At 35.1% G+C, this 14785-nt stretch overlaps 1 protein-coding gene across 2 annotated transcripts in view; it reads right to left on the reverse strand.

Moving 5' to 3' along the window:
* USP45 (ubiquitin specific peptidase 45) overlaps positions 1-14785 on the reverse strand; it is a 52755-nt gene that overhangs the window by 18136 nt on the left and 19834 nt on the right. For both annotated transcript variants that reach the window (XM_004673721.2, XM_012724273.1), the window contains exons 6-9: positions 9508-9650; positions 9109-9204; positions 6382-6512; positions 1200-1287 (exon numbers count right to left, since the gene is read on the reverse strand). In XM_004673721.2, coding sequence (XP_004673778.1) covers positions 1200-1287; positions 6382-6512; positions 9109-9204; positions 9508-9650 — 458 coding nt within the window. The remainder of the gene's footprint in view (positions 1-1199; positions 1288-6381; positions 6513-9108; positions 9205-9507; positions 9651-14785) is intronic.

Below are 14785 nucleotides of genomic sequence, written 5' to 3' on the forward strand. Positions count from 1 at the left end.
GTACCTCTGGACTCTACCCCAGTTCTGTATGTATAAATAAATAAAATGTTTTAAAAAAAGAAAATATTAGAAACCTAACTCTTCACTGGAAACTGTCCTTTACACTTCCATGCTACAATTTAAACAAGCACAATTTTTAAAAATTAAAAATAAAAGGAGTCCGCCTGCTGCATAATACAGTAACTACATATTATAAATGTAGTAGCCTAAGAGTACTACATTTTAACATGGTGGTTTTACTTATATTAACAAAGATTTTGGAATATATTCACTTTGACCAAAAAACAGAATTTCACATATTGAAAATTGTCTATTGTAGGTAGACACTGTGCCTACCTACAGAGCTATGCTGAAAAGATTCAATGGCTGAATCCAGACTCAGCAGAACTTATGATTAGCAATGTCTGCTACTGATGAGAAATGGAGAATGTGTGTGCTGAGCATTTGACATCTTTAATATTGTGCATTTCTCTGAAAATTCTATTTGTGTAGCCCCACCAGAAGACTGAATTTAACTAACCTAACATTAAAGTTAAAAAAATAGTAATCAATTAAAAACCGGATTACAATAAACACTAGGGCATCCCTCCAGTTCATGAGTCATTTCTTTTCGCAGAAAAGTTCCCTGCTCCTAGAGCCGGGGATCCTATCCTAGTACTGACAAGTGACTGATCCAACTGGATTCTAATCCAACAAGGAAAAATGAAATGTCTTTCTCTCTTTGGCATTTAGAACCGAGATTCACAAAAGGCAAGTTTCATTTTTACATATGTGTAATGACAATATGCAAACTATGGTAGTCAAGTGCTATCATTCAGAGAAAATTCCATCTGCAAGGAAATGAAAAAAGAAAATCTGCAGAGCCAGGAGTAGGGAAATGAAAATGCTTTCTGAATTCTTAAGAACTTTCCTGTTTCCACAACACCAGCTATATCTCCTGCACTGTATTTTTAGATTCCCGTACTTTTTATAGCTAGTTTAAATTGATTTCTGATATTTATAACCAAAATGTATTAGCTAACAAAAGGAAGAATAGGGTTGTGAAAGTGTTAAAGGTGGGGAGGAAAAAAACAAACAATACAAATGGATAGAATTAAAATATTTCTCAACCATATATTAAATTTATGGTAGGAATTAACTCCTTCAATTTTGTGTCCTCTTCTTAAAGAGTGTATGTGATAAATATAAAGAAACCTTACCTTTGTTTCTTCAGTCCTCACTGCATCGAGCAGATAATGAAGAAGTTCCTGACTATCCTGTTGTTGTAAACTTTTAAATCCAGGGGCCCTATGATTTAAAAATTAAAGAAAAGAAAAAAGAACAATATGATTCATCAACAATACATTATTATTACTTGAAATAACTTTGAAATAATAAAGCCAAATACTCAATTTACAGCACTAAGCAGAAAAATAAAATCTGACCACTATTCTAATTAGGATGGCATTGTAAGTGCACCAAGAACAATATCACTATCATTTATTATGCAGCTACTACATGCAAAGCACAGTGCTAGTAGATTTATATATGTTAAGTCACATAATCCTCAAAGAAATTGGCAAGCACTATTTTCACAGCTATTTAAATAATAGGAATTATTTAAATAGTTTGTAAGGGCATAAAGCAAGCAAAAAGCAAAACAAAAACCAATCAGGCTTTTTGAAAGGTGGGCATCCTGGAGAGTACAGATAGATGCCAGGCTTCAATCAGTTGGAAAGGAAAAGAGAGCTGGAGACTTGAAAAGAGCTTGGAGAGGCAGTAAGAGAGGTAGGCACATTTGTCAGGAAGACCTTTACTGAGCTGTCACACTGAACCCTGTCCTCTGACACTATGTACGCACAGACCTGACCTCGACTCTGCCTCCATCATCACCTGCTGAATGGCGCCACTAGTTCTGTGCTGTGTCCTGAAAAGAGCTGCTGCAGGTGGCCTAATTGGCTAGCAAAGCTATGACACTGCTTCCCACCTCTGCCATACCCAGCACCAACCCTTGGTACTGTTGCCTTTGGTGCTACAAGTCCAGTGTCCAGGGCTGCCTGGGCCATCCTTCAGACTGCTGTTGCTGACTGCCATGGTGACACTTCTCAGAGATCTTTCAGACCTTTAACCTTGGCAGACTTTCATGACCTTCAATCTTCAGACATTGCTATTGACTCTGGTCCTCCCTCTAATACTTTTCTTCTAACTCCTGTCTCTTTTGTAAATACACTCTGTTATTGAACCATGCATCTGAGTCATCTCCTGCAACTGCACTGTAAGCACATGGGAACCCATGAACCATGACATCTTGGCTCCCCCAGGTCTTGCATGGTGGTTACAGATTAATTTACAGACTCCCCAGTGGAGGATACCAATGGGTACTGAGTTAACACTAAAAATATCTCCCAAAAAAAGGGGGGAAATTGCCAAATAAGTGAAAAGATTCACCCTATTCAAAACATGGAGAACACTAAATATTAACAAGAAATGTACCTTACTTAGTAAAGCTGTTATCCTGGGAAATAGGAAAGAACTTAAAAAAATTTTAAGTTGTTGAAGAGGAAAAATATGGGCACACTCAAAACAGTAATCAATTGTCAAGAAAAAATTGTTTAGAACAAGAGGATCTGTGTTATCTTTGGGATGAAGACAATCAGTTTGTTCAAGATCCAAAAATCTCTACTCCAAACATTAAATATAAAGAGAAAACAAAAAAAGGCATAAGTAGGGTTCAACATAAAATTAAATCCATAAAGCAAAATTAGAACACAAAGTGGTAGGGAGAGGGGAAAAACAAAAAGAACTGATGGATTCTGGCCTGACAGAGTTCCATTCTGAAAGGTAAAGAAAACCAAAGCCAGGCGTAAGGGGTGGGTGACCTTACCAAGAGCCTGAAAGGAAGTCCTCAGGCAAATCTTGCCACATTTACACAGACACAGTCTAGAGACCTGCTGTCTGAAGAGTTAGGGTAAGATTATCTTAAATATTTAAATTTGTATGCAGTGAGAGGAGGGCACTATGAGAAAGGAGAGTGATGGGAGGGAGGGTGGGAGAAAAAAGTGGCAAGGAAAACAAGAGGGATAAAGAAAATGGGAAAGGAAAGGAGACAGTCTACTCTAGAGGAGCCTATAAACCAGTATTATAAAACACATAAAAGAAATCTAATTTAAAAAATCAGCAATTGAAACAAATTTACTTCACTGAACTGTCCCAAAGATATTACCATAAATATATTGAGAACAGAGAAAAATTAATGACCTGTAGCTGTTAATAATCAACCTGAAATAAGAAAATAAAAACATAAAAATACAAAAATTCTGAACTATATATAGCTTATTAGTAAATGTGGGTGAGCAAATTAAAAGCTAATACTAAAGACATAATCAAAATACTGTAGTACGCATATTTTCAGCCAATGTTGAGAATTTGCTGGCACTCCGTAATGGTACACAAGCCACAGAGTATCTATCATGAATTATACACATTATATGTGATTGAAAGTATTCAACATGTAATCTTTAACAACAACCCCAAAAGCTCAGCACATCAATATCAACTAACAATGTAAAGGAGTTAAAGGAAGCATGGGCATGAAAGAGAACGCTGAACCCGAATCAATCCACAGTATCTCTACACCTTTTAGGAAAGAGTATGTGTAAAAAATGGTGAAGTCCAAGTAAGATCTGTACCAGAGTTGAGAGTATTAGAAAAATGTCAATTTCCTGGTTGTGATAATACTCTGTTATTATGTAAGATTATAATTTGGAGAAGCAAGATGAAAGGTACATTGGAAAGCTGTATTATTCTTGCAATGTTTTGTGAGTCTATTTATAAAACAAATCATTATAAAAAATTATGGAGGGTAAGAAAATTGAAGAATTTGCTCTCAACATTCATCACAGGTGGTCAAAGGTTCTGATATCACTACTATAAGAGAAATTTCAAGAAATTGTTTTAACTTTCAAAAACTGATCAGTACAAATATACTATATGGATGAATCTCAAAAAAATTGTGCCAAGTAAAAGAAGACATGCAGAAAAACAAATACATGTTGCATATCCCACATATACACACATATGCAGCTAAAAAAATCAAACAAGTTATATTCAAATAATATGGAAATATATATATGAAATATATTAAACAAGTAAGCAAGTTATAATTGTGTACATGTCTGAAAAGAATAACAGTAGTTTGAATTTTATCTAAATATCTTAATAATTTTTCAAATTTTATAAATTTTTATAAAACCAGAAAAAGATACAAAACAAAGTAATTTCTGACAGAGTCAGAAACAAATTTCTAAACATAATATCCTAAATTAACTCTATGAGGAACACCTATCTCTGAAATGTATGTTTCTCAGGCTTAAAAAAAACAGCATTTGAAGGGGGGGGGGGTGTAAGGGAGGGAAATGCACGGGACTATGGTGGTGGCACAGGGGTGATTTGGTGATGGGAAACCCGTGGGGATTACAATTGAGATAAAAAAAAAATGTGCAAAATGATGTAAAAATAAACTTTTTAATAAATAAAAAAAAACAGCATTTGCCAACCAAATGAAGCACATAATGAATCCTCTATTATTTTGGACTACCTTTAAAATCTGAATAAACAAAATTCCTTCTCCCTTTAAATGTAAACACATGTTTACATTTCAATGTTTGGCCAATTATTATTATGCAATCTCATATTAAAAACCTTTCAACATTAAGGCCCTCCCTGGTGGCGCAGTGGGTTAAAGCACAGCACTGAGAATCTAAAGCCGCTTCCGCATGAGTTCGATTCCCGCCTGCCCCGGAGGTGACCACATGGCGTGGCGGACCTCTCCTGGCCCGCCCGCTGCTCCCCTCAGCAGTGTACTTCGTAGATCTGCCTGTTCTGCTCCCCGCTCTGTCTCTGGTGAGGCCTCTCGCCACCCCTGAGCCTCTGGCCTGTACCCCAGTTCTGTGTGAACAAATAAATAAATCTTTAAAAAAAAAAAAAAAAAAAACCTTTCAACATTAATAATATAACATAACACATCATGGTACATTATGCTACCAATGAAATAAGTCAGCCAATCAAAGACAAATACTGCATAATTCCACTAATAAGAATCTAAAACAGGGCCCCTCCCTGGAGGTGCAGCGGGTTAAAGCACAGAACTAAGAAGCCAGAGCCACTTGCTCTGGAGGTAACCACATGGCGAGGCAGACCTCTCCTGACCTGCCCGCTGCTCCCCTCAGCAGTGTACTTCATGAGTCTGCCTGTTCTGCTCCCTGCTCTGTCTCTGATGAATCCTGTCACCGCACCTGCGCCTTTGGCCTGTACCCCAGTTCTGTATGTACAAATAAATAAATCTTTAAAAAACAAAATCTAAAACAGTCGAATTTTAGAATCAAAGAACAGGATGGTGGTTGGCAGGGGCTGTGGGAAAGGCAATAGGGGAACAGCAATCAAGAAACAGAATTTCAGCCATGCAAAATGAATAAGCTCTAGTGAGCTATTTAACAATATTAAACTAATATATTATGCAATTAAAAATTTTAGAAAGTATATTTCATGTTAAAGGTTCTTCACACAATAAAATCTGAAACAAGAAATTAACAGTGTTATGAGTAAAATAAAATGAAGTGAAATAAAATACTATGTACAAATAACTAGCTGGAACTAAAAATGTCAAAGCCTGTATATATACAAAAATGCAAGTTCACCTCTAAAGTATTTGTTTCTACTTATTAAGTGTAAACTAGACTATTATGTGATCCACGTCTGGATCTGTATAATGTATTTAATACATTACACAATGCAGATCTGTGGGTCCTTGCAAGTACCTGACACAAAGTAAGCGTAAATTTCTAGATGAAGGACTAAGTCGGGTCACTTATGGAATGTGGAATGTATTTATTTCTAGGCGCATAAGGATTTTGTTGAAATATCTAGAGAAATTCACTTTCACTTGATTTGCCTCAAGCTCATCTTTAAAAATAAGGACGTTAGGTTAAGTGATCTTTTGCAGCACCTTTTAGATTTTACACTTCTATGATTTGCTTACTTTGTGGTATTATTACACCTGGGCTTCTGAGTCAGTATAAACCTGTATTCAGGTCCTGGTTTTGTTACTAGAAAAACAGGAAAACTACTTATCTCTTTAAACCTTAGTTTCCTTATATATAAAATTCAGATAAACAATTCCTTCTTCAGAGCATTATGAAATATAATTCACATAGCGCACAGACCTGCAACTAAACAAATGTTAGTCCCTTCCCCTGATAGTCTAGGCAACAAAAACAATGCTAGTAAAACTATTAAAGTATTACTGAATAATAATTGCATTATTAATATTAAATAACATAACAATGAGTATTTTAATATTTTGTAACTCATGATTCTTTGGATTAAGAATGTAAATGTACCCACTTCTGACAAAGCTGGTTAAAAAGGACTTTAGGAGAAAGTGGCCCCTTTTCAGTCTCCTTCATGCTTTGAAGAAACAGAAACAAGGCTGAAGTCAAAGGTCCGGGGCTTGCAAGTTCCACCACTAGAGGGTCCTTTAAAAAGAAGATCAACTCAAAGTCAGAAATAAAACATTAAACATCTAAGAGCTATACATTATTGCTTCAAGTATATTAACCAATTTAATCCCCTAATTTATAAACTGAAAAAAGGAAAACTGAATTACATTTCTTATCTTGAAAACACAGGTATTCTCATTTTCTGTCCTTTTTCTAAACTATGTCTTAGGATGAAATCACCATTATTTACTTGCTTATAACTCTTTTCTAAATGTGTTCTCCAAAGGTAAAGTTACTCATCTACTTGATATTGCACATCTTCACAAATAATTATAAATACTATTTATGGGCCCTCTCTGGTGGCACAGTGGGTTAAAGCACAGCACTAAGAAGCTAAAGCCACTTCAGTATGAGTTCGATCCCCACCCGGGAGGTGACCACATGGCGCCTCTCCTGATCCACCTGCTGCTCCCTCAACAGTGTATTTCATTGGTAAGCCTGTTCTACTCCCCATTCTGTCTCTGGTGAATCCACTCACTGCCCTTGCACCTCTGGCCTGTACCCCAGTTCTGTATGCATAAATAAACAAATCTTTAAAAACAAATAAGTAAATAAATAAATACTATTTACTAGCAAAAACCCTACACCATACACTCCCCAAGTACTTTACTAATAAACAATGTGAGATTATGTCTCAAGATTGATATACCATCTCCTTCTGTTGAAGGTGAGAAAATTTAACCAAAAAAGCTAAAATTCTGTGAAGGATCAATGCACTTTATTCTAACATATTTTCCACACCAAGTGTTGCTTTCTAAAACGTTACTTTCACCAGTAGCCCTCTCTTCCTTACAGACAATGAGTAAAAAGCAGATTCTAGAATTACCTTGGGACATTAGCAAATATTGTGTTGTAACACAATTTTCTAATCTACTGTCTTTTTCATGTAACATATATATACCATAAAAACTATACTTAAAAATGAAATACTTAGAATACTTAGAAAGGACAGACTATAATTTCCCCTATCTTACAAATGTCAAAAGTGTTTTTTGAAAAGCTAACTGAATTTAAAAGTACCTCAAGGTCAAAAGCAGTTTAAAAACCCAGTCACTCCCAACTAAAATGTTTTTAAACAAAGTTAGGAAACCTTCCAAATTAAATAAAGGAATGATCTTAGTTTTAAAAAGTATCCTTAAACCTTCAAAACAAAAGTAAGTCTGCAGGTGAGAATGCAATATGGATGAACCTCTTGACAGGAAAAAGCCAAATGAAAGAGGGCAGATTGTATGATTTCATTTACATAGACTAGAAAAGGCAAAACCCATCTGTCTTGTTAGAGCCAGATTAGTATCTATCTGTCCTTGTGGGACAGGGAGGTAATGGCTGAAAGGGATCCTGAAGGGCGCCTCTAGATACTGATTATGTTATTTCTTGAGTAAAGTGTTAGTTTCAGTTCAATTTGTGAAAACTTATGATGCGCACTTCTCTGTATGTACACTTTAATAGTTTAAAAAGTAAGCGTACTGCTGATATGCATATAGATATCAACAAATTCATTCCAACAAATAAGAATATATCACAACTAAGTGGAGTTTGTTCCAGTAATACACAATAACATTAACATTTGAAAATAGTCAATGTAATTTACCATGTTAACAGAGAATAAAGAAAAATCTGAGAATGTCAATAGTTGTAGGAATAGTATTTGACAAAATTCAACATCCATTTATGATAAATCTCTCAGAATACTAGAAATAGAAGGGAAAGTCTTCCACTTTAAAACGAACACCTATGAAAACCTGTGGTTAAGTTCATTCTTAAAAATAGTGGAAGATTGTCTCTCCTCTGCTTTTGGAATTAATACAAAGAGATCTGCTATCATTACTTCTATTCAACATGTTACCAAGGTTCAAGTCACAATAAAGAAAAAAAAAATATCATGCAGATTACAAAGTTAAACTGGTGATTCAAAAAAACAATGATCTACATACTGTTTGTTCTACAGCTCAGGTCAACTCTATATGCTAAAATTCTGTGACATCAAACTAAAGAGTTCCACTATAATACCTAATTGCCAGACAGCAACCTTGAGATATAGCGCCACATGTGAAATACTTAAACTTAATATCCAATCACATTTAACAGAAATGTTTTCCAATAACTAAATATTAATTTCCATTTAGTAAAGGGCACTGGGATCTACCATAAAAACTTTAAGGGGCTGGGCCTTCCCTGGTGGCACAACAGGTTAAAATCATCACAGGCACTATAGCATTTCATTCCCTACCCAGGGAGGTGACCCACATGGCATGGCAGACCTCTCCTGTCTCACCCACAGCTTCCCTCAGCAGTGTATTTCAGTTGATCTCCCTGTCCTGGTCCCCACTCTGGTGAATCTTCTCACTCCCCTGCACCTCTGGCCTGCATCCCAGTTTCTGTATATATAATCTTTTTTTTTTAATCCTAGGAGTAGGTCCCTGAAAATCTTCACACACTATTAAAATTAAATGTAGCTTTAAAGAATAAAAATGCTCTACTTATGTAAACTAGGAAAAAAAGAATGACAGCTCCTAGCAACATCAGTGGTACATCAGAAAAGAGATATTAGTCAGGTAGTTACATTTCTTACCAACTGACAATCTGAAGAAGGAAAGATCTTGAATTTTGTCCCATTTTCTTTGATCTCATTAATCAGTTCAGTAAGAATGTAAGACTGTGCCAAGTTCTAAAAGAAAACAAAGACGCACCTGATTTTATAGGATAAAAACTCTCTTAAAGTTTCAAATGTCATCTAGGATAGTAGAAAAATTTAAGCATTTAAAAATTTAATTGAGTACATCTTGTATTTAATAAACATCACAACTGCTGATCTAGCTATGGTAAAATACAAGGAAGACGTCTCAGAAGCACTGTGGAACAAGAGAGTAAATGTATATATATAATGAAGAAAAAAAAAGGTAAGAGAAATGTCTAGAAAAACATTTTAAATAATTTTTTACATTTTACAAAGCTTACTGAGTGTTCTTACCTGTAAGACCGCATTAAAAAAGCAAGTATTTCCCAAATTTGTAATTCCTTTCACAGTTGTTACACTGCTGCCTTTTTTTCCCTTCTTTTTTTCACCTAGTTCACATTTTTCTTCACAAAGTTTTATGATTCGAGAAACTGCATCTAAGTTAAAGAACATATAGCTGGTATGAAAATTAAATATATGTAGTCTAAAATTAAATATTTCCACCTGAATCAGTGTCCCTGACTGGCAAGAATATAAACAAATGCCTCTGACTTTGTACCTCACTGCAAATACAATTATAATTAATTTAAACATGCAAGTGCTGGACATCACATTCCAGAATAAATTTCCTTTTTTCTTTTTCCCTTATTTATTTTTACATCATTCTTCATTTTTATCTCAATTATAATCCCCATGGGTTCCCACCACCAATTCACACATGGTGTGAATTGTCCCATGCCCTTTTCCCACCCATTTTTATCCTATCCCCTTTTTCCCCATACCATGTCTCTGGTTTTTATTTGTTTGTTGTTCTCATTTTTACTTAATTACATTTGCTTCTCTTCCCCCCCCCCCTCCCTGATCCTGCTATGAGTGAAACCATCCGGTATCTTTCTTTCTTTCTGGCTTATTTCACTAAGCATGATCCCTTCCAGCTCCATCCATGTTGCTGCAAAAGCCATGAGTTTATCTTTGCTGAGTAATAGTCCACTGTGTATATGTATATCTTTTTAATCCAGACATCTGTTTTTGGGCATTTGGGTTGATTACATGTCTTCCATATTGTAAATAGTGCAGCAATAAACATGGGGGTGCAGGTGTCCTTCTGAATGGATGTTGTTGTGTCCTTTGGGTAGATACCTAGTAGTGGGATTGCTGGATCATATGAAACCTCCAAACAGTTTTCCATAGTGGTTGTACCAGTTTGTATTCCCACCAGCAGTGTAGGAGAGTTCCTTTTTCTCCACATCCTTGCCAACATTTGTTGTTGCTACTTGTTTTAATATGTGTCATTCTCACTGGTGTGAGATGGTATCTCATTGTGGTTTTAATTTGTATTTCCCTTACAGAGTAAATTTCTAATGAATAAAATATAAAAGAATAAACTTCTTAAAAGTAGAAAAGATCCAGATCTTGGTTTCTAAATATCATTTTTCAATAAAAGAAATAAAGAATCCTTGAAGAAAATGCTGATTCTTAGAATCAAGTAGAGCTACTAACATGGGATTTTCATAAAGACAAAAACTAGCTTCTATTTGCTAAGTACCTGGCATGGTAAGCACTGTGTGTCTGCAAAACAGCCCAGAAAGACCCAAAAATAATGTTATTTGTAACAAAATCCATACCCTCAGGATCTGTCCTTTATGCCCATTGTTTATCTGCTTCCATTTTTTTTCTTTTTATTCATTTCTGGTACTTTTATGTTTTCCTCGCTTATCTCTTATTTATAATTAGATTTTTCTAAATCATTAGTATACATTTTGCTTTTTATAGTGGTTTTGTGATTTTTGTGATTTCTTGGCTTTTCATAGCATGTGGAAACATATCATATAAGGAAAATGAACTGGTAGTTTCTTGGGTTTTCTCCTTTTTTCATTAAACAAATAAATTATATGGAAAATATTTTTCTTCCAAATCTGTCTAACTTTTATTCTTTGAGGCAATATTTTTTCATAAACCCAATTACCTGTTTATCCCCTTTATTTCTATTTGCTTTATTCTTTAAAGCTTGTTGACTGTTTTGGATGTCTGTTGTCTAGCTACTAGAGAATAATTTTCAATTAATAACCCCAGAATTCTGAGTCAATGCAGAAAAGGACTTGCAAGATAGAACTCTTCTACTGTCCTTCAGCTATGAAAACAAGTGATAAGAAATAAACCCCATGACAGAGCTTGGGGACAAAGGCTGGCATAATTAATGGAGCAGATCACTGAAATGCAGAGTCCAGGAACAGAGAAAAGGAAAATCAGGAAAGACAATCAAGTTTCAAATATGTAACTAGAATGTAAAAGCAAATAAAAAAGCCTGTAAGTCTTTAAGAAGCACTATACACCGAGAAACTGGATAAGCATCTGTTTGGTTTGCATATGAGAGCCACCACTTAATTATATCTGAGGTGCCAATTAGAGCCCAGAATAGGGAGGTTTCAGGCTCTAGTCATAGCTGTTGCCACTTCATGGTTTCATGATGATTTTTAAGACATTTAAGAAAAAAGGATAATTTAAACCAAGCACTGCTCCATTTTTTTAATAAGTGGGTTACTCTAATTTTACATTCATAAAATTCAGTCCCAGAACAATAACTGATTTGCCCAAGATTACAATGACTATCTTTTGATTATAAATCCACTGTCATTTTATCGATGCTTATAAAATATCATTTTGTAGATCTGATATATGCAAATCTTAAGCATTTCCTTCAGTTAACATTCTCAATGAAGGTTACCATAGAGTTTGACCTTATTGACAAGAAAAAGTGGTTGAGGAACAAACTAAATAGATTGTCTTTACTATTAAGTAAAAAAAAGTGTATATGCACTTCACCTGGAATAATTCTCCCAGAAATAAATATTTTAATCATACAAGAACAAATAGCACTTTAAAAACATTAACATGCAGATCATTTATGTATCTGTGTACCACATTTACCCATCCGATTTCAAAACACCTGGGATGGCATCCTAAAGTAAACAATGTTCATAAGACCATCTGGACAACACTGCAGGCAAAAAATAAGCATAAACATATGGAAAAACAGATTTTACTCTGCCCTTCAGCAGGAAGGGATGACAAATGCTGAACCTAGATGTAACCACGCTTCACTGTGCGATGCTTTTCAGCACCACCTGGCTCTCCATGCACAGCCACCAAATATGGACGACACTGCCAGAACGAACACATCCACAAGGCAATGGCAATAAAAATAGTTTATTTCATGGTTAAATAGCCACTTCACACAAGTGGCAAAGATCTGCTGACTTTTACACAAAAGTCATGCTTGGAGCAAATATTCAAAACTAATTATGTTAGTTGACTTATACAGATCAGATAATCTTGAAAACATTTTCAAAACATGATTTAAATGCTTTCTTTAAAGTACAAATTTTTCAATTTCTATGTAACACATTTATAAAATGTAACAATTCAAATTCAATTGATTTATCAAATGCCTATTGTGTGTCTGGGACTATATGGACCACTAAATGTATTTATACTTAACTGCTTAAGACTTATGACTACAGTATAAGGAGCTGATATACAGTGAACAGCATGATGATAGTAAAATCCATGATAACATCTTAGTAAAATTTTTAGAAATTAAGTTTAAAAAAACACCTCCAACTATGATAGTAGTTTAAAACTAAGGTCTTTGATTCAAGTGTATTATTTGACACACAAATAATATGTGTACTTTAATAAAAAGCAATTTACTACTTTTTTTTTTTTAAAGATTTATTTATTTGTACATACAGAACTGGGGTACAGGCCAGAGGCTCAGGGGCGGTGAGAGACTTCACCAGAGACAGAGTGGGGAACAGAACAGGCAGATCAACGAAGTACACTGCTGAGGGGAGCAGCGGGCGGGTCAGGAGAGGTCTGCCACGCCATGTGGATCTCCTCCGGGGCAGGCGGGAATTGAACTCATGGGGAAGTGGCTTTAGCTTCGTAGTGCAGTGCTTTAACCCGCTGTGCCACCAGGGAGGGCCCTCAATTTACTACTTTTAATAAATATCTTTGATCATTTTGTTTTTAGAGAAAATAAAGTTTTCTTAATGGGGCAGTACAAAGATTTTAGATAATATTCACTTTAACAACTTTTTCTTTATAAACATAAAACCAACTCCACTAAGGACTGAACTTCAAGATCTCCTGAAGTATAGTTAAGAGGACAATGTGGCTACAGCAATAATAAAAAATTATACAAAATTTTGACTTTTAATCATTTGTTTTGTGCTCAAATTTTACCGGAACCTGTGAAATACTTATAATTAGAAAGAAAAATCCAGAATTTCACTGCTACTTTAAAAGAGATTTACTTATCTCATTTAGATTCCTTACATTACTAACAGCGTCATCAGCCATTACACTTACATAATAAAATAACAGACCACAAATGCAAAGAACAGAGAGAAAATCTGAGGTATTATTATATAGAATTACTAATTTTTATCTCTGTAGTTTACCTTTAAGTTTATCATCTGAATAAGCAAAGTACTGCTGTTTATTTGAGAAGACCTGATAAGTTCTGCACATACCTAAGGTCTTGAAAGACTGAAAACTGTTGAAGCCATAGCAAAGCAAAACATAACAGAACACAGTTTTCAACTAGGCAAAGACTATCTAAAGAGTCACCTTAAGTACCATAAAGTTTTGTACAGAAAGTATGAGTAATACTTAAGGACCCTCTGCTTATCTTTTTTAAACCAAGCTTAAAGATACTAACTCATAGAGAAAAAAAACCCTACAGCCCCAGGAAATTTTAAGTAATATGCTTATAATCCTGAAGTATGAAAGACTTTCAAAGCATTCTCTAGACACTGAAAAAATATTACAGCAGAAGAATGACTGTTTAAGCAATAGTAATACTGAAAACATCACTACCTCCCAAAACCATAAGCAAAGTTATATAGAGAAAAATGGGTATTCTTATCAACTGACACATTTTTTATCTTCCTGGAGGACAGTTTTACATCAATAATCCAAATTTAAGACAGACTCATACATTGGCCAGAAATCCCAAAATATTTTACTTAGCAAAAATAAAAAACTGCACAGAAATGCAGTTTCACTTATCACAACAGATAATTGGACGTGTTGCAAGTAACAAGTTGATGTCGCTTTTCTTACAATTGCGTTGGCTCAAACAGAGGGGGACATTTCAAATTTCCTACAGGCACAGGGTAAGTGAACTTGCTTTGCGTTTGTTTACTTAAATAAAGTTTGAAAGCATCACCTCTGATAATTGTTTCCACTGAAGAGATGATAGAATAACAGTGCTAAAGATACAAACCCAGGCAATAAAGCCTCAGAATCTAAACACTTAGCCATTATGACAATCTGTTATAATGGGAAAGATTAATAAGTTTAATAATTTAAGACATTAAAGAAATACTAGTAGTGATATATGGCCCTCCCTGGTGGCGCAGCGGGTTAAAGCACTACACTAAGAAGCTAAAGCCACTTCCGCATGAGCTCGATCCCGGCCTGCTCCGGAGGTGACCACATGGCGTGGCAGACCTCTCCTGACCCGCCCGCTGCTCCCCTCAGCAGTGTACTTCGTCAATCTGCCTAT

The sequence above is a fragment of the Condylura cristata genome, unplaced genomic scaffold, assembly GCF_000260355.1.
Source record: "Condylura cristata isolate star-nosed mole 26May11 unplaced genomic scaffold, ConCri1.0 scaffold00001, whole genome shotgun sequence".
NCBI classification, from domain to species: Eukaryota; Metazoa; Chordata; class Mammalia; order Eulipotyphla; family Talpidae; genus Condylura; species Condylura cristata.